Genomic DNA, 20,173 nt, shown 5'->3' with positions numbered 1-20,173 from the left:
TCCAGAAGAAGAGCACTGTGAATACTGAGGACTGAATTCAGGGTTGAGTTAGGTCATTCCTTGTCTAGTGACTCACCAGCTGTAACTGAGGTTGTTCAGCCTGTAGATGTGGAGGTGTTTGTTCTCATCCATGAGGACAGGGACTTGGCGCTCCTGCTGAAGGAGTTAAGAGTGAAAAACCTACAAGATCCACAAAAATGGAGCCTGCTTGTCAATAAGTGAAAACATATAAACTGTAGTGTTTTTCCCATTTTTTCCCCCAGAATGTTTCAGCATGTAATCTTGAGTGACATCTAGGGGTGAAGTTGTAGATTGCAACCATTTACTAATAAGAGTTGGGGTTACATGAGGCCATGAAGTTCTCTTGTGGAGTTGTAATGATTCCATTTTCTTCAGAAGCACTGACCAGCAGTGACCTGGTTTGGGGTATACTGTTGCATAGTAAATATGTAATTTTTAAAAAAAAAAAATTAATAAATGTGTCACAAAAATGTTAATAATGATGGTAAAGCAACATATGCTCAGTTGTGGGTGGATTAAGGTGGCATATAATACTGGTGGAATTGACACGAATCAAATGTGGACAGTGTCTCCCTCTTGTTAGATGTAAACATGCACAATCCTGAAGTGGTTATTGCAGCCAACCACGATAAAAGAACAGAGCCAGGCTTTTATTGTGGTAGAAGAGTTTATGTCACGTGTCCAAAGTCGACCAATAGACATGCAGTAATGTGCAGTTTGCGGAAGTGATTGGGCTCACTGTGGATCATGGCGTTTTACTGTACATAAAAAATAAGTTTAATGTATGTAAAGCGTTAATTTCTTTCCTGCCGGCACGTAGCACCACAAATCTCTCTAGTTTTGACACGCGTTAACATCGTTTTTATTTACTCCTAACACTTATGTATTCCGATAAGTTAGTCAGTTATGTCTAAATCATCGAGAATGGACCCAGAAAGAAACGAGTCCAAACAGCTGCCGATCTATCAGCACAAAACCAAACTGAGACAAGCCGTCAGAGACAATGATTTCCTGATTATTACTGGCGAGACTGGCAGTGGGAAAACCACTCAACTTCCACAGTATCTGCACAGAGCAGGTAGGTCATTGACACTTAATAATATTTAGAAGTTTTGAATTTGTGAACTCTGAATCGTCATAAACTATATATACACATATTCCGACATGAAACTACCTCTGCACTGGACCTTATACAATATATCGTGGGCTTCCTGATAAAACCTGCTAAGTGACATTTTTGGTTGGGAATAAAAACCTGCTATCTCCCCTATTATAGCTTCAAATTTCAGTCTCCTGTGAAAGTTGTTTACATTCCATCGTAAGTACCAACATTAAAGGAACAGATATTTTTTGTCATATTTCACAGTTTCCTGTTGTATACACAGTTTTTTGTTTCTCCTGTAAAATTTGCCAATAGTCACATAGCAGGTTTTATCTGGAAGCCGACGATATGCTGCTTTCTTACTTACTTACTTACTTACTTACTTACTTATGTACAAACAATCTGAGAGCAAGAAAATGATCATTTGTCCAAATCTCAGTGTTAGAGTTTGTAAAAAATAATCTGGGAGGTCTAAATGTAAGTGTCTGACCTGTTTCTACTTCTTTCTGGGGGGTAGGCTTTTGTAAAAAGGGAAAAATTGGTATCACTCAGCCTCGCCGGGTGGCTGCTATCACTGTGGCTCAGAGAGTAGCCCAGGAGGTGAAATGCACTCTGGGAAGAGAGGTTGGCTACCAAGTACGCTTTGATGACTGCACATCACAGGTGAGAAACAAACACACTGCATTCCTTTCAGAAATATATTTATTCAACCCGTATTGGTAATACTGAGATGTGATTATATGGACCCAGGACACAGTGGTGAAGTACATGACAGATGGCTGTCTTCTCAGAGAGATCTTGGCCGACCCTGGACTTTCTCAGTACAGTGTTATAATCTTGGATGAAGTTCATGAACGCAGCCTCAATACTGTGAGTTGATCTATGATATTGATGTAGTGCAGTTACAATTACTCAGGTAACTGCAACATTTTAAGGTTCATTTGGTTTATTCTTTATTGAGGATCCCCATTAGCCGAACAAACGCCAGGCTAGTCTTCCTGGGGTCCTCTTAAAAACATTTTTAAAAAGTTCAGGATGCAAAATCCCAATACACAGATGCAGTTACAGTAAAAAAGAAAGAAGGAGAAAGAAAAGAAAAACAAACAATTCCCAAAATGGTAACATGAAAAGACTAGTAACTCTCAAACCTGAATAGTGACTTTACATGTTTTTAAATGCTTTCTTACTTGAAATGTTTCCAATATTTAAAGGAAGAGTGTTCCATAAAGAAATAGCTCTATATACAACAGTGTTTTTCATTGTATTAGTTTTTGGGTGTAGTAATGTAAGTACACTTTGAGTTGAGGCTTATGGTGAGATGCAAGTCCTCATTTCTGATGTTACAAAGTTTTAAATGCACCCTTGTCACTGTTGACAACATGGATATTAACCTAAGTTATTCCAGTAATCCTATATTCACACAAAATTACCTCTACACCAGACCACACACTACTACATACTTTAATATTTACATGTAGTGTCTGAATAAGAAGAATATCCTTTGCCCTTATCTCACTCTTGTTATTATTTTGTTAAAATAAATGTTTAAATTGTTTTTTCTTTATCCATTCTGCACTGTCATCTTCATCCTTTCAGTTACTGTTTGTGTTTGTTGCAGGATATTCTCCTGGGCTTACTGAAGAAAATTTTCTCCAACCCTGATGAGGCCAAAAAGGGACGCTCTTTCCCTCTCAAAGTAGTGGTGATGTCTGCTACGCTGGAAACAGAAAAACTGTCAAGCTTTTTTGGCAACTGTCCTGTTTTCACTATACCTGGGAGAACATTTCCTGTGTCGTGCACATTTGGCTCAGCTATTGGACATAAAGACACAGAAAGCTCTGGTTATGTGAAAGAGGTACCGAGATTTAGTTCTGATCAACTGTTGAGATTGCTAAAGAAAAATGTGATCAAGCTTTTTTTTCACAATTTTTAAGAGAGGTTGTTAATCAAGGTCTGATCTATCAAACATTTAGTTTAATTTAGTGTTAATTACATGCCTTTTGCTCCATAGGTTGTTAAAGTGGCCTTTGACATCCACACCAGTGAAATGGCAGGGGATATTCTTGTATTTTTGACAGGTAAACATCATGACTATCAGATTAAAGTACATCTTAAGTCTGATAAGATTGGCTATTGATTTTTTATTTATTTATTTTTTTAATGTATGACAGGTCAGTCAGAAATTGAGCGAGCCTGTGATTTGCTCTTTGAAAAGGCGGAATCTATCGACTACCGTTACGATGTACATGACCAAACTGTGGAAGGCCTCCTTATTTTGCCTCTTTATGGATCCATGCCCACCGGTAATTTTGGTCCATACTTATTCATTATTAAACTGATTACATTTGAAGTTTTTCTAGATTTTGATCAAAATATTTGTTGTTGTGATTCCCCAGTGATTATAATATCAGTAAAACTACTAATACTGTGAGAAAAACTCTTACTTTTGGTTTTGTAACAGATCAGCAGAGGCAGATTTTTCAGCCTCCACCTCCAGGAATAAGGAAATGTGTTGTGGCCACTAACATCGCAGCCACGTCTCTCACCATCAATGGCATAAAGTAAGTGAAGCATCTTGTTTGTAATTGGCAGAATGAAAGCATTATGCAAAGCACATTCTTGTATTATTCCGTTTCCATGCAGATACATCGTAGACAGTGGCTTTGTGAAACAACTCAATCACAACTCCAGAGTGGGGCTGGACATCTTGGAGGTGGTGCCTATTTCAAAGTGAGTAAAATTAGTGTCCGGTATAAAATCTGTAAATAGCCTTGTTTAAGTCATTTTCATGCTAACAAGCACAATATGAAGAAAGCTTTGCCAACAGAGACTTAGACTGGATTTTGGGGGGATTTTCTGTGATTAGGAGTGAGGCCCAGCAGAGAGCAGGCCGAGCTGGAAGAACCTCAGCTGGGAAATGCTTTCGAATTTATAACAAGGAATTCTGGGAGAAGTGCATGCCTGAATATACAATTCCAGAGATCCAGAGGACAAGTCTGACTGCCGTGATACTTACACTTAAATGCCTCGGTGTTCATGATGTCATCAGGTATTGTAACTGATACTGTGTCTGTTTAGTTTATTCCATGTGTTTCTTTATTGCATGAAAGGACAGATATAACAGCTACATCTTGGCATCAGTCAGTGTTTATCTTTTTGACTGATATCGGCTGCCTGCAAATAAGATCTCACTGAAAGACATGGCTGATGTTTATACATTGTATTAAAGGTTTTTGCATATATTTGTATCAGTGAATATGTGCTCTTTAAAATGTATTTTGATGAAGTTCTTAAATACTTTTAACAACTTGTTTAAAAGATTTGTTCCACTTGCATAATAATCACTGGAAATAAATATAAAATCAATTATCACAACAGAAAATAACATCAGTATAAACCCTGTAATGAGAACAGGTAGTTCATTCATGCTCCTGTTCCTCCATTAATGTAATTTCATTTAATTCAAGGTTTCCTTATCTGGACTGTCCAGAAGAGAGGTTTATCCTAGAAGCACTTAAACAGCTCTACCAGTTTGATGCCATAGACAGGTGAGCAGATGAACATGAGTCAAGCTTTTAGGTTCTCCAGGAAAACAGCACTCAGATAACAACTCCATGAGCTTTTTGAGACATCGGGTGTGTTTTATTTTTCTATAGGAGAGGTCGAGTGACCCAGCTCGGGGAGCTGATGGTGGAGTTCCCCTTGCACCCGGGTCTCACCAGGGCACTGCTCAAAGCTGCATCTCTCGGCTGCCAGGATCTGTTGTTACCTGTAGCTGCCATGTTGTCTGTAGAGAACATCTTCATCCGACCAGGTCAGTGTCTGGAATTTTCACTTTTGCCTTCAGTTTGCACTGTGGTTGCTCTACCACTTTTAATAGATTAGCTTTTTGAGTGACATTTTTAGTTAAATGGCTTTGCAATTACAGGAAAGTTAATAAACAATGTTTTTGTAATTTGTATTTGTTTTTTTCTATTTTTCCCATGCACAAGGTGAAAGACAGGTAGAATTAAGGGAAACTAACAAAAGCACTCTACATTTCCTTCAGGGTGTGGAAACAAAAATGGACCAATGTTTATTTCTAAAGTGTGGTGGTGGGTAAAAACCCTCACCACCTACTAATTCTATCAAAATGATAGACTAACAAAAACCATTGGACCCAAAACCAAAGATAAAGAGGAAGTCAGTGGACAATGAAAACAAAATAAACCAAAACTCAAGTTTGTTCTTCAAAACACAGGACACTGGGAGATCAGATGGAGATGTTCACCAAAACGGGAGTTGCCATCCTCCTTATATACACATTAGCCAACCATGATTTTCCTTATAATACCTGAAAAATTTGAATGAAATGAAAACTGAACTGAAACTAGTCTATTTCACAAAATAAAACTATTGTATACCTATAAAATTTCCAATAAACGTACCCTAAAATTAAAAAAAAACAAAACAAACACAACACTAAATAAAAATAACTCATAGTAAAACTAGAAAAACTCTGGTGCTTTGTAAATAGTTGTGACCACTGAGATACTCTCTGCAGGCCACCCTGACAAGCAGAAAGAGGCAGAAAAGAAGCACAGCGCACTGGCTGCCAAGAGCGGTGGTATGAATGACTTTGCCACACTTCTTAGTGTGTTTCAGCTATGTAAATCCAGGTACTTACTTCATTCAGCTGTTAAGTAAATCTGAATTATTTCATATTCTTTGCTTTAAGGAATGCTGTTGTTGGTCCAAAACTCTGCTTTTTTATGCATAAATCCCAGTTGACTGAATACTAGCTGTTCTCATGTGCAGTGATAAACCCTCAGCGTGGTGTAAGGACCACTGGATCCACTGGAGGGCGCTGAAGTCAGCCTTTAGTGTGGAGACTCAGCTGAGAGATATCCTCCTCAGGCTCCAGCAGGTACATATTCAGAACTCATTTTATCACAGCAGACTGCAACGGCTGTTATAGATTGCAGTATTTTCCTCCCTACAATTATTAATCATCACTGCACTTGAACAATAATATGATCAGACCAGATTAGTCATTTATTGATCTGGTATTCGGTGTGGTTGTCTGTTATTGTGCTGCAGTGGTATTATGTTTACATGTGCACCTTTTTGCCTCCTAGAAGAGAGATTTCCCTGTTGAAGTCTTTGATGGTAATAAGAGTGAGCTCTTCAGACGATGCCTGTGCACAGGATACTTCACAAACGTTGCCAGGAGGTGCGTTTTCATCACTATTTGATTGAATCCCTCCTTTGTGATTCCTTAACTCTCCCTGTTAACTGTGAACTTTTTAGCAGTTGTTCAGATAAAGTATTTTTCAACCCATACAGGTCTGTTGGAAAGGTATTTTGCACAATGGACGGCCATGGGTCCATGGTTCATGTTCATCCATCATCATCGGTAAATGTGTTCAGATTTCCTCTCAGTCCTCTTCATCTGAACAGTGGGATTTGCATTTGACCTATGACGCTTTTCATTGTAGCTGTTTGACCAGGAGGCAGAACTCGACTGGATCATCTTTCATGATGTGCTGGTGACCTCAAGAGTGTATATCAGGACCGTATGTCCAGTTCGGTATGAGTGGGTGAAGGACTTATTGCCTAAACTCCATGAGGTGGATGTCTATGAACTGAGCAATGTGGCGAGAGAAGAAGTAACCGATGAGGAGATAATGAAATGGGAGAACAAAGAGGCGGCCAAAAGACAACAAGGTTTTCAGAATTATTGATCAAGCTTTCATGTTGATATTGTCTTCCTTTAAGTGTTTGATTCTTGCTGTTACCATGTGTTAACTTATAAAAATCCATGCAGTTAGGTTTTTTAAGTGTTTATAACAAACTAATGTTACTTTTTTCTGTCAGAGGTTTCTGTAGATGATGCCATGAAGAAGCTGGAGAAGAGAAATGATGACGCCAGTGTCAGTGATGCTCGTGCTCGATACCTGCAGCGAAAGCAACAAAGACAACAAAGTAAAGCAAACTGACATAAGACCATTACCTTCAGATCCACAATTCATACAGTATGTCACAAAAGAGCATATTTTATATGTTAATAAATTTTTTTCTACATTTCTAACATGACTTGTCTCCTTATTAACCCTTCTCATGTCAGATAAGTACTTGTGTTGTACAGATTTTTGTGCAAACAGTGAGCACAAAATTTGGTTTAGATTGAGGTAAGAGCATTGACTTAAAAGACATTTTTTTCATTGTATATGTGAATGTGTTTTGCGTGATTTATTTTATTTAATCTGTGCATTGCCTATACCTTAGTCGATCTGTACGTCAACACTGCAGAGGAGGGTGAATTTAAGGTTACAGTACAGTACTTGATGTACTTTCACACTGGCTGTTACGGTGCAGTGGACCCTCGCTGGCCCCGTACGTCACTTCCTTTTGTGTGCGTCTGCGGGGCTGCTGTACTGTCTGTCTGGGACGGAGGGCTTCCACGTTAAGCAGGCGATTCAACCCCACCAACCGGTATACAAGCGGCTGTATATATAAGGGATTTGTAAATTATTTGTAGTTGTATGCGGCATACCTAACTATCAAGTGTGAGCTCGGTGGACTTTCTTCTCCCGCTGCTTGCATACGCTTCAGTGAACCACTGCAGCAGCAACAGACCAAGCACGCCGCCGCCGCCGCTGTTGTTGTGAGAGAAGAAAACAAGCTCGGCGAGCAGTTAGCCAGGCTGTGTGATCATTGACAGAGTTCAATACACACACGCTTTCTGTGGCAACTGGTGACGGCTTTGTGCAGCGGACTCCGGAGCCTCTTCAAGAACGAACAGCTGGAAACGTTTTTGTCCCTGAAGTCTAGGTAAGAAAAGCCGGGACACCAGAACTAGCCTAAGTGGCTAACTGACATGCTAACTGGCACTTAGCTTAAAAGCTATGTTGGCTAGCTGCCTTGTTTGGCCGTAATGCGGTCATGGTCAGTGTCCTCACTGCTGTCTGACGCGCCACTTGGCCAAACTGGCCATCAGATAAGGTCACAGGGTTGTAGGAATTTGTTTGTCGTCAACAGAACGTGGAGGAGTGTATGAGCTGTCTTTGAGTTAGATGTAACGCAAAGGTTTGTTGACTTTGCCATACTTAGCTAGCAGTGATAGTAGGATGTGTTAACGTTACGTTAATGTTTACGTTTGGGAACTCGTGGCTTTACTATTAACTCAGATAAGAGATTTGCGGGTTTTGATAGAACGGCACCCTAAAACCGTGCAGATCTAGTGGTAAGTGCACAATGTTATATATAAGGCTACATAACAAAACCAGTTGTCGTCATAATGGACTTGATGTTACTGTTGATATCGGTTGTTTACGAAAACCATGGGAGCTGCCATTGGTACACGGTGCTGTTATCATAGAGCTGTCAATCTGCTACTGAAGGTGTAAGAGAAAACAACCCCGGATGCACAAGCGATGGCCATAAAAAAAGTCTGAAGTCGAGGGAAGCCTTATCTGTTTTTAGCTTTGTAAACAACTCAGTTCAAACAGTCTTTGTGTTCCGGTTACTGTACGCACTGTAATATTCAACCTCATCACTTTCATCGAAACACTGTGAAATTCTAGTAAATCTATTATCTAACACAAACTGTTGATGTAGGACTGACCCTGATCACCAAGGCCTCTCCACAAACATTCAGCAAGAGCTGTGGGAGGCTATTACAACTGACAGCACACAAAAAGGCAGACATTTTTCTAATTTTTTAATGTGCATCGACCACCCCCATATAATAACATCATCACTGTAATGCCAACATCTGCTCTATCTAAAAGCACCTGTGAAGACGATAGAGCTTGCTGGCTGTTGGTGGGGACAGTAGAAAATACTGGTCCTAAGTGTAACACACTCAGTTATGCTATGGTGAACGGACGTGCAGATTTCAGCAGTTTCTTATGAGTGGAGTTGTGTTTCAAGGCAGTTCTGTGCCTTGAAAGGTGAGGGAGTGTGTTTGAGTGAAACACTGTGGTGACAACACTCCCAAGATAAGCATCAAGAGCAATTCACAGAAAGTTTCCTTTGTTATGAGCAATCACTTTCACTTACTGTATGTCTTCGCCTCCACTCTTATACCTGTAGTTGTCCATTTTGAACCTATGTGAATAATGAAATAGGGCTGAAAATAGTAAATAAGATGTATGCTTCAGCTATAGTTAGTAAATGGAGAATTCATCTGTGACTTGCTTAATTGATTTTGCCTTTCATTGTATCACTGGTATTATTGACGCTGAATTGTTTCTGTAAATTGTTATTACTTACTAAGCTGTATCTAAGATGCCTACATCTATGTTCAGTCATTAGTACCTGTTTATTCTGCATTGATGTTCCAAATTTATTGTGTTTGTTTTTGTTGTTCTTTTTTTAGGACAGTATAAGAATTTCATCTGAGCCACTGTCAGGTATTTGACTACTTGGGGCAGGTTACACAATTTCCACCAGCTCTTCTTAGGCCGCTTCCCAACCCAGACAGTCTTCTGCCCCAGCATGAATGAAGTCAGTGTTGTGAGAGAGGGATGGCTCCACAAGAGAGGTATGGTTTAAATAGTTTAGCTCAAAATCCTTGCTGATGAGAGACCACAAATAATAATACATTATTGCAACACAGAGTAGTGTATCAAGCCCACAAATCTTCACTCATCTGTTTTTCCAGGTGAATACATTAAAACATGGAGGCCTCGTTACTTCATCTTAAAGAGTGATGGCTCATTCATCGGCTACAAAGAGAAGCCTGAGGTGTCCAGTGATCACAGCCTCCCGCCACTCAACAACTTCTCTGTAGCAGGTCAGTTTTCCTGGCTGGCTGGCAGGCAGAGACCAGCAAGTAGTGGATTAAAGTCTGAGAAGTGGTTTTATGTTTTGGTATTGCCTTTAGCTGCTCAGTCTGAGCGGTTATGCTTGTGCCTTGTAGAATGCCAGCTGATGAAGACCGAGCGGCCCAGGCCGAACACATTTGTCATTCGTTGTCTGCAGTGGACCTCAGTTATCGAGCGCACCTTCCATGTAGACAGCAATGAAGAGAGGTAAAGACATTATGTTGAAGTGTTTCATCTTAAAATAGAATTTCTCTAGATGAAGTAAAGAAATGTTATTTGATTCTTTCAGACATATATGAATGATCAAATATGGCTTTGTAATCTATCAAATTAATATACTTAGCTTTTCCCCTTTAATATGTTTGAATCTGCCTAAATTTTAAAATTGAGATCAGTGTTTCCTGTAGTGATGTTTCGGGTTAAAAAAAATTCCAAATGCAACCTGTTTGCTTATTGTAACCTTTCATTGTGTTTATGTTTCTTCAGTCATTGCCTACCAGAGGTTCTCTATTTCTTTTGAGTTTATTTTTAGGACACCCTTGCAAGTGCTGCTGTTTCTAATTGTTTGCTGATTTAGAACTCATGGATTTAAATAAGAAATCTTCATGTGAAAAGAATCATGTGCCACCTTCAGTTCATTTAGACATTACAAAATCTATGAAATTTTAATTAACCTGTTAAGCCCTGGGCCATTTGTTTCTAGTTGGAATCATTTCAATGTAATATAAATCAATGGATTAGCTGATAGCTGATGCTTCATTCATATGAAACTAAGTTTTGATCAGAACAGCAAATTCAAAATCATCATTTCATTATGTGACCTGTATTTTGCTCTTCAGTGCCACATTCAGTGAGTGTTAGTGGTAGAGAAATAAGACTGGTACTGTTGTATCTGCTTAGCCTTAGCTTAACACTGCAAAGTTTGTCACAATGGTCTTTTGTTTTTATGAAATTGTTGACAATATTCACTGGTCTTGGACTGTTTGCTTGTTTTAGATATTTGCCTATTTAAGTTTGAATTGTGCTCTGCTTTCTAGCATTTGGGTTTGTTGCGCTTTTAACTGGTACCCTTCTTGTTACGTGGATGTATAGCATGTGTACATTGCTACAAGTGTCATGTAGCATTACTCTGGCAACACAGACAGATCTGTGGCTGCCCCTGCTGGGTTTAATAAATTGAGATTCAATTTTTGGTCTCTATCACACAGCCCTACAATCAAGTCCTTTTTTTTTTTTAAAGAAACCAAGGGCATAGTAGGAGCTACCATCATGTTTTAACTATTTCAGTGTCAGATTAGACCTGATGATTCACCCCTAACCCGAGCAATAATCATATAGTTTTGTACCCAAATCCCAGCAGGTCCTTGTTCAATAGTACACAGACTATCCCGTCTTCTGAACTGAACGTGATTGACTGTTATTTTTGCTTGTAGATAATCTGAGAAGAGAGGAGATGCAAAGAATTCAATAAAATCTGCCATACTTGACAGCACTTATGTCTTTTGGCAAACCTCTAGACTTAGACTATCAGTTGAGAGTAAATTTGACAGGACGTTAGTTAGATTTAATAAAGGTGGTGTATGTCTTCATCTGGGTTAGGGAGGAATGGATGCGATCGATCCAAGCAGTGGCAAACAGCCTGAAGAGTCAGCAGCAGGATGAGGAGCCCATGGAGATCAAATATGGTTCACCGAGTGACAGCAGCGGCACAGAGGAGATGGAGATTGCTGTGTCCAAATCCCGCACAAAAGTGGTCAGTATTTACACAAGCAGCGCCTGGCAGCTCAGTGTTTGCTGTGTTTGTCCTGCTAAGCTCATCTTTATTGAGCAAGTTGTTCAAACTTAAGCCTCTTTTCCAAAGCCTTTTTGGGTGAAACAACCTTTAAGTGAATGGCATGTTTTGTTTTGTTTTGTTTTTCTGTGTTTTTTGTTTTTCAAGTTATGTTTGCTCTGGCTTTATGGATTGAGTTTGTGTACTGATTTTGCCATCCACTGTGTAGTTGTTATGTGTAAAGTTTTTATTTAGTGTACAAGTGGTCTCTAGTCTAATAGATACAGGGTCTGTCTAATGCTGATGGGACCCTTAATCAGCTGTCTGTATGGGCAGAACTTGATGAGGATTGTGGCTGAGAGCAAGTTTTGCAACTGAAATTATTGATTTTGGGGCAAAAATAATCTTTCAAATAATTAAAATGTAACACTAGACATTGATAGATATTTCTTACAGTTTGATATTCAGTTCTAGATGTACTTCTGCTATTAATATTATTTTTATGCATTTATTATTTGGACTTAGATGTTAAAGTTAATAGTTTATCCACTATATGAAAGAGGCAAAGATCATTCTTTTTCAAAAGCTTCAATTTTCCATAGGTTGATATTGACTGATTAATTGTCTCTAATTTATTGGCCTTCAAAAATTCAATTCCAGCCTCTACTTTCTACTCATAATTCATTGTTTGTGAAGGGAAAAATTGTTCTTCTGTTTTTCCACTAATTTGGAAATAGAGATCAGTCAGTGTACTATTACATGGATGTACGCATATAGGATACATTAACACTAGCACTGACGTCAGGAGGGTCTAGTGCAATGCTCTTCCCGTTGACAATGATTAAATTTGTGTAACGTTAAACCTCTTCACTGCATCAGAATGGAATGTGCAGGTGTGACATTGACGGTGACTTAAAGACAGTTTGGTATGTTCTCAGTATGCAGTGAGTTAATGCATGGACTTTTGGTCGTGGCTAATCTTTGACCGTTGCTCCTCCAGACCATGAGTGATTTTGACTACCTGAAACTGCTGGGAAAAGGCACATTTGGTAAAGTGATCCTTGTGAAGGAGAAGGCCACGGGGATGTACTACGCCATGAAAATTCTCCGCAAAGAAGTCATCATTGCTAAAGTTAGTCCTTAACACATTGCATTTTTGTTTTCATGTCTTGGGATGTTTTTGCTATCTATTTGTATCCAATGCCTGCCTAATTCAGTGAACTGTTTTTGTGTATATTTGTTTAGGATGAGGTGGCCCACACAGTTACAGAAAGCAGAGTTCTCCAAAATACACGGCATCCCTTTCTAACAGTAAGTTAACCATGTCCAGACTTTGTCCTCAGTTTCAGAAATCATTTATACAAATATAATGCAGACATTAACTGTTTTTTTTTTTTGTTTTTTCTATAGACGCTAAAATATGCATTTCAAACACATGACCGGCTATGCTTTGTGATGGAATACGCAAATGGAGGAGAAGTATGTTTTTTATATAGTTGCAGAGTTCTTAAAGACTGAATGTGTGAAAAGAAAAAAAAAAGATCAGAAATTTCATGCTTTGGCTACATCCAAATGAATAGCTTTCTGCTTTAAAACACATAACTTTTGCTAAGTTTGCACCCGGCGTTCAGACCCCTCTTGCAGAAATTTTGGAAACACTGTTGTCCCTGTTTTAGTTAAGACACTCAAGGGGTTGTGTTATAATGCTGTTTAGACAAAACAGGAGACTTTTGGAAACCATTCCATTCCTTTCAATATGTCAAGTCTGTTACATGATTGTTTGAAGAAGAAAACAAGACATCAGCCTTGACTAACAGCTCTTAATTCAACATGGACACTAGATTACAGGTGTTTTTGTATGTGTTGTCTCTAACAGCTGTTGTGTTCAGCAGGCAAGCTGTTATTTGAGCAATTTGCCAAAAATGATTGTGGGGATGGAGATTGTTTTCATTTTAAAATGATTATGCATTAGTGTGGATGTAGCCTTTGTGTTTCTGTGTGTTGTAGAGACTGCTGTGTGATTAATGTGGACATACACAGACATGTTCAAAAATTGATATTCCCTCATTACTCTCTGTATGTCTTATTCCTTTGCAGCTCTTCTTTCACTTATCTCGAGACAGAGTGTTCACTGAAGACAGGGCGCGATTCTATGGTGCAGAAATAGTGTCAGCACTGGAGTACCTGCACTCACGGAATGTAGTTTACAGGGATCTAAAGGTAAGATGTGCTTTTGGCTCAGATTCTTTTTTAAGTAATATTTCACTGTAAACACCTATTTCAGTGAATCTGTGTCACTGATACAATAAAATAACATACAGAAAGGACAGGATATAGAGGATGTTGTATACTGTTGAAACTGTAAAGCACCAGCGATACTGAGCTATGCAAAAACAGACAAAACCAGTTTGTTGCCTCTATTTCCTTATATAGAATTGCTTTCCACCGCATTCTGTGTGTCAGTCTTTTTCCTCTTCAGCTGTCATCTAATTAAACTGTCCTTTCTCTGCTCAGCTCGAGAACCTGATGTTAGACAAGGATGGCCACATAAAGATAACAGACTTTGGTCTGTGTAAAGAGGGGATCACAGATGGTGCCACCATGAAGACCTTCTGTGGAACCCCAGAGTACCTTGCCCCAGAGGTAACCTAACACCTTATGTTAGTCAGAGGGTGTATTCACACCTACCACGTTTGGTCCGTTTAAAACGGACCAGAGTTTGTTTCCCCCGAAAATCCGGACTTTTTTTTTAGGTGTGAATACAAACATGCGAACTCTGATTCGAACCAAACAAGCGGACGGTCTGGGTCCGCTTCCAAACGGACTCTGGGCCGGTTCACTTCTGGTGTGAATATAATTGACCTCAAACTGAACCAAACCAAGGAATCTTGTGCCTTTTTGTGCTTGACGAGCCACCGTAGCCGCTGGAAGTAGCCGAGGTTTACGGTTGGTCAGAGCTACTAGCGGCAGTTATGAGCTGTGGACAGACGTGGAGCAATGAGGAAATTGAATGTGCCATCGACATTTGGTCAGATGCCCGTATTATGAAACTGGCTCCAACTGAACTTTTCTTGAGTGTTAACATTATTTTCGTAAATTGGTGTCTGTAAAAATACAATTTATATTCCGAAAATGATAACTGTATGTCGGAACACCATGTCTATTTTCATCAACACCGGCTGTCTCTGATTCACCCGCCTCCGACTTTTCTGTCCAATTCTAGCGCAGTTCGTCACATGCATGCTTCTGTTCACGCATTTTGGTCCACTAGCAAAAAGTGCAATGTGAATGCGATCCAACCCAAATGAAAAAAATAAAGTCCGCATTTGATCCTAATCCAATAAGCGGACCAAAGAACTTTTCAGGTGTGAATACACCCAGAATCATTTTGTATTTTCTTGGTGTTCTCCTACAGTGCATTTTTTCTTTCTGTGCCAGGTGCTGGAGGACAATGACTATGGTCGAGCGGTGGACTGGTGGGGTCTGGGTGTGGTCATGTATGAGATGATGTGTGGTCGGTTGCCCTTCTACAACCAGGACCACGAGCGTCTCTTTGAGCTCATCTTGATGGAAGAGATCCGCTTTCCCAAGAACCTGGCTCCTGAGGCCAAGGCCCTGTTAGCTGGTCTGCTTAAAAAGGACCCCAAACAAAGGTACATGGCATGAGTGAACCCAAAAATACTAACCAATGAGCATGAGAGGTGCAAAACACGCAGACAATAATTGAAAAGGGTTTACATACCATATGATGTGGTATTTGTGCTGCAAGACTCTGTAAAGACTAAATATAAATGATATTGTTTTTTTTGTTGATGTAATTTTGTACTAGTAATAGTTTTGTAGTCTTTGTTGTGTAAATGTACCTACTGAACAGAATGACTGATTCCACCCTGGGGGAGAAAACATTTTCTTCCAGGGATTTGGCACTTTTCCCCTCACACTCGCTAATTTCTGAATCTTTGCTGTGCTTGAGGGCACCATGTATTCAGCTATAAAATAAGTAACCGCATTATTTGAGCCTTTGTTCCTTCTTGATTCCTTTTGGTACAGAGTAACGGCTATAAACAAGGACATAATTGATTGTTGTTTTGTTCAAACCCCAGTGGTCTGGTAACAGTCAAAGACTTGCTAATATTAGCACATTGGGCACTGCCTGCAGGCTCAGTGCACATGCACCCATAAGTAGAAAGGAAATTAAGAATGAAATTGGTAAATAGAAGTGCAAAGTGAACAACACTGTTTAATGTGGTTGTTGTACATTTGTTATAATAGTGTTTGTGCAATTATCTGTTCAGAGAAAAGGTTGTTGGTGAGTGGGTGATGATGTTGTTTGTTTGCAGGCTCGGAGGCGGACCAGATGACGCCAAAGAAGTGATGAGCCATAAGTTCTTCACCTCTATCAACTGGCAGGATGTCATCGACAAAAAGGTTAGTGGTGGGAAGGGGAGACCTGTGATCTGTTGTTTGAAACAAGATGTACGGTGTAAAAATGATACACTATTGACTGACGTCTTTTGTCACCGCAGCTCATTCCACCTTTCAAGCCCCAGGTAACATCAGAAACAGACACGCGTTACTTCGATGATGAGTTCACAGCACAAACCATTACAATAACTCCTCCCGACAAGTGTAAGTAAATGTACTGCTGTGCATCTGTCATTAGTGGCTGGACTCGCATGTGTACACATTTTAAGGCATGTGTTGATTTTTGTTTTTCGTCTTCTCTTTCATACTCCAGATGACAGCTTGGATGCAGAGGATTCAGATCAGCGTACACACTTCCCTCAGTTCTCCTACTCTGCCAGCATACGGGAATGATCACTCACACTCTTGAACAAGCAGGCAGGCTTACACACAATCACAATCCCACATACACACTTGCACTGCTGGGGAATTCGAGTGACACAAACAAAACTGGCACAAGACACATTTTCATTCAGTCTTAAATGCACACACACATAAAGGCAAATCAGAAAAAAAAAACATGGATCAAAGAGTTTGAAAATGAACACACAGGCCTTGAATGACTGACCTCAGCAGGTTTGTGTGGATAGACTGGCAGCTTTGTCTCTTTACGTCCTCTGTGGGGTGGCTTTAGGCTTCCCTGCAGGACCTCTGCTGCACTACACTGGGCACCACATCAAAGCCTTGACACTTTGAAAACCAGGTTATGCCAGCAAGTACCACCTCTTTACCAGCTGTACCCATGCTACACATAGTCACACATACAAACCAACCCATGCATAGACTGCATATATATATATACAACCGTACTTGATAGAATTTTAAAAACTATAATCAGAATTAGGAAAATGGAAAAGATTCGGGGAAACAGACTAATTTTTATTTGATCGATTGTTACAGTTTTAAATGTAAAGCCATATTTCTGCATTTTTGTGATTTTTTTTTTTTTTTTTTTCCTCTTTTCTTTAACAAGTGCTCTTTCTGGAACTTGCTGTTACAAATCAAGTGTGGGACTGTTCCTACAGTGGGGGTGGGATGGGGAAGAGGAGGAGGAGGGCTGCCATTTCTGTGTTTGCACTGCATGTGTGTTTTTTGCGAAAGGGTGAGTGGATGTCTGAATGTGTGCATACGAGTGCAAGAGAATGTATGACCAACCATTCTGATTCTCAACCATCCATTTGTGTCTGTTTATGCATGTTTTTAAAAACTGAACTATTGCTGGAATATCAATAGGAGAGGACACTACACAGCACACTCAATGGCCTTTTTAAAGGGAACCAGCATGCAACTTCTGATGAGCTATGACCAGCTTGTCGCTAAATTGGCTCTGTTAGGATTAGAACCTTAGATCTCTTGCATGGCATTGCTTTTTCAAACTGCATTCATTCAAATCCAAGTGATGCTGCAAGATTCATGTCACTGTTTAGCTTTTCATACTGACTGACCACATAGCCATCTTCAGTTTGGAGCTGTTTTCATCAAGGCCAGTTGCTCTACATGTTACGATGTAAAGATTGGAAGGAAAGAGGAGAATAGAGATCCAACTATTATCCTCAATTTTCAACAAGTTTCCCCCAATCTGTCCAGCGACCAGTTTAGACAAACTCTCCACATTTCAGTAATTCTTACTTCCTAGCTGAAGAGTTAGGCACCGATCTGTTATTCCCTTTTCTATTTGTAATATCAGTGTAAGTTTTTAAAAATATATTTTTTAAATAAGCCTCTGAATGTTCCCGTATTTAAAGAATGAAAGAGTTAAATTGCTGGCAAGTCTTTCTAATGAGGCCAAAAACTAAGTGGAAGTTTAACACTTCACATGATTCCATGTTTGATATCAAGTCTTTTTTTTTTTTTTTTTTGCTTGTGTTTTCTGTAATGCTGTGTCCAAGCACTTAAATCTATGTAGTTGTCTGCCTGCAGCATCAGTCTGCAGGGTTTTACATTCCAACGAAACACTTCACAAGCTGGTCGACCAACTCTCAACCTGCAGTAAGATGGATCATTTCAAAACATCACCTGACTTACTGTGTAGATGAAATGAGAACCTGCATGCTTCGGAGTCATGACGGCACATGATTGAGAGGGGTTGTGGACAGCAGACTGAAGTGCTCACATTGACGCAAGCATATTCCATATTGCTGGAAGAGATGTTCATCATCATCAAGACATTTTTTGTTTGTCATTATTTTGCTTTTGTTGATTTTTTTTTTCTTTGTTTTGTCCATTTATTTCTCAAAATCTTGAAGACACACTGTCTTGTCTAAGTATACATTATATAAAATATATATATTAAAAGTTTTTAAACTGCTTTCTTTTTGATTAAGTTCTTCATTTAAGGGGGTTTCCAGTTGATTATTTTAACTAAAGTAGTTCTGATCAGTGAGTTGATGCTGAATTTAACCTGTGCATATCATCACTTCACCAAGACAAATGATTGAAGTCACAGTGTATAAGTAGCACAATTATGGAAACTAATAGACGCTTTTGATTAATTTGAAGAGTATCTCCCTCATAAATCTAATACCTTAATTTGACAACTTTGTCCCATTTTGCAGAACACTTTAAAAATAATTTTGTACTTTTAAGGTGATATTGAACAAATAGAAAAGACATCCATTGGTTTGTTCTGCACGCTTGGGAAAAGTATGACAGTTAATATTTTTTGTAAAGTTCTGTACAGATGATCACCTCAACAGCAGCTTATAAAGTCTATGACTCTCTGGGATACCCCTCATGTCACACATTTGTTTTTATTTACGTTTGTGTGAGTGAGGTATGAGAGCGTGACTGAGAGAGGATTGAGTGAGCACAGAAAAACAGCAGATATTTTTACTTATCGTTGTGCAGCAGGTGGCCCCAGTTCCTGTTGATGATAATGTGATGAAATGGCTTTGATTTACAGTTCACAACTCCAGCACCTCTTCTCACTGGCTCAGGCACAGCCATCATACTCTAGCCTAGTGTCCTGCCTTGGAAACAGCAGGACCTTCTATCAGAACCTGCACTGATGGACTCCACTGTGGATTTGCCTTCATTGCTGTCATGGCCATAAGGGGGTGCTGCTGAACTTTTTAAATATTGGTTGTGAAGCCATACACTGAACCTCGCTGCTGGCCACGCTTTAAGCAATGCTTCACAGCTAAACATGCAAGTTAATACCCCTGACCTCTCCTGTAGGCATACACAGGCACAAGAAGTGCCTCCTCACTATTGTGTAAATACCAAAAAGAGAAAAAAAAAAAAGCTTGATGGCGAATGCAGCATTAGTAGAAGGGGAGGCCTGCAGCTTTGTAGTATTTGATTTGCAGCTTTACTATGGTTACCTTGCTTCTCTGTATATTTGAATGTGATTAGCAGTCACGAATGTCACACCTGATTCTGGTGTAACAAGGATTTTTTTGTTTTGTTTTTTATTTGTTTGCTTGTTGCTGTTAGTTGAGGCTCAGAGGGCAATGAAAAAAAGCAATCTTTAAGGGGAGGACATTGTCTTGGAAGACAGTCTTAGCCCCCCTTTGCAAGACTTACAATGTAACGGGTGATACCTGCTACAATATGGTAGCTTATAACATTTGCAACTATAATGTGCCAGTAAACATTTTTACTGAATAAATCTGTGTATGTGTGTTTTTATAATATGTAAGCCTGCTATGCATTTTACACCAGTAGTGTTTGACTTCGAAGTTAATGAGTAACTGATTATACTGTGTAGTGATTTATTAAAAGTATTAAAAATGTAAAGAGGGTGAGGCAAAATGCTACTTCAACAATGTACGGGGGGGGGGGGGGGGGGGGGGGGGGGGGGGGGCTGAAAAGTTCATAGCCTGACTAAGAAGGAGTTATTCCACAGCAATGAAACTTGGCATACATTAAATTCAACCTTTTCTGATACTAACTGCATGGTTTCCTTCCAGATAAACCCACATTGGATAAATAATTTAGGACTTTGAAAAGCACTACTACAGACATTTCATGAAAATGCTTGCTTTTCACCCCTCCCTCGTTCTC

General features: G+C 39.4%; 2 protein-coding genes across 4 annotated transcripts; both read left to right on the top strand.

The window, feature by feature from the left end:
* Positions 1-743: 743 nt before the first annotated feature.
* Positions 744-7,198, top strand: dhx40 (DEAH (Asp-Glu-Ala-His) box polypeptide 40). 2 transcript variants are annotated; one of them, XM_030151717.1, is made up of 17 exons: positions 744-1,099; positions 1,641-1,786; positions 1,874-1,993; positions 2,742-2,978; positions 3,135-3,201; positions 3,295-3,426; positions 3,585-3,684; positions 3,767-3,853; positions 3,990-4,172; positions 4,591-4,671; positions 4,780-4,937; positions 5,667-5,781; positions 5,921-6,029; positions 6,241-6,335; positions 6,449-6,518; positions 6,601-6,829; positions 6,980-7,198. In XM_030151717.1, exons 1-17 carry the CDS (start codon positions 928-930, stop codon positions 7,099-7,101), a joined length of 2,223 nt encoding a protein of 740 aa, XP_030007577.1. In that variant the 5' UTR covers positions 744-927; the 3' UTR covers positions 7,102-7,198. The 2 variants fall into 2 exon arrangements, with proteins under 2 accessions (XP_030007577.1, XP_030007578.1); XM_030151718.1 differs by lacking the exon at positions 744-1,099 and having other exon boundaries at positions 1,645-1,786; positions 1,915-1,993.
* A 305-nt stretch (positions 7,199-7,503) lies between these two features.
* akt2 (v-akt murine thymoma viral oncogene homolog 2) lies at positions 7,504-19,774 on the top strand. Of its 2 annotated transcripts, none has more exons than XM_030151719.1 (14): positions 7,504-7,936; positions 9,486-9,650; positions 9,771-9,902; positions 10,029-10,140; positions 11,533-11,686; positions 12,705-12,836; positions 12,950-13,015; positions 13,115-13,183; positions 13,802-13,924; positions 14,219-14,347; positions 15,143-15,357; positions 16,045-16,132; positions 16,231-16,333; positions 16,443-19,774. In XM_030151719.1, the coding sequence occupies exons 2-14, from the start codon at positions 9,605-9,607 to the stop codon at positions 16,520-16,522; spliced, it is 1,449 nt and encodes a 482-aa protein (XP_030007579.1). In that variant the 5' UTR covers positions 7,504-7,936; positions 9,486-9,604; the 3' UTR covers positions 16,523-19,774. The 2 variants fall into 2 exon arrangements, with proteins under 2 accessions (XP_030007579.1, XP_030007580.1); XM_030151720.1 differs by lacking the exon at positions 7,504-7,936 and adding an exon at positions 8,195-8,348.
* The last annotated feature ends 399 nt before the right edge of the window (positions 19,775-20,173 follow it).

Source organism: Sphaeramia orbicularis, chromosome 13 (genome assembly GCF_902148855.1).
Source record: "Sphaeramia orbicularis chromosome 13, fSphaOr1.1, whole genome shotgun sequence".
In the NCBI taxonomy this organism is placed as follows: Eukaryota; Metazoa; Chordata; class Actinopteri; order Kurtiformes; family Apogonidae; genus Sphaeramia; species Sphaeramia orbicularis.
This window is presented reverse-complemented; position numbering and strand designations above follow the sequence as displayed.

Bases quoted from the DNA above. Each gene is read 5' to 3' on its own strand.
- dhx40 (XM_030151717.1), top strand. From the start codon at position 928: ATGTCTAAATCATCGAGAATGGACCCAGAAAGAAACGAGTCCAAACAG. The intron at 3,685-3,766 runs GTAAGTGAAGCA...GTTTCCATGCAG, and splicing joins CTCACCATCAATGGCATAAA to ATACATCGTAGACAGTGGCT. The intron at 4,173-4,590 runs GTATTGTAACTG...ATTTAATTCAAG, and splicing joins GGTGTTCATGATGTCATCAG to GTTTCCTTATCTGGACTGTC.
- akt2 (XM_030151719.1), top strand. From the start codon at position 9,605: ATGAATGAAGTCAGTGTTGTGAGAGAGGGATGGCTCCACAAGAGAG. The intron at 11,687-12,704 runs GTCAGTATTTAC...TTGCTCCTCCAG, and splicing joins CCAAATCCCGCACAAAAGTG to ACCATGAGTGATTTTGACTA. The intron at 16,334-16,442 runs GTAAGTAAATGT...TTCATACTCCAG, and splicing joins AATAACTCCTCCCGACAAGT to ATGACAGCTTGGATGCAGAG.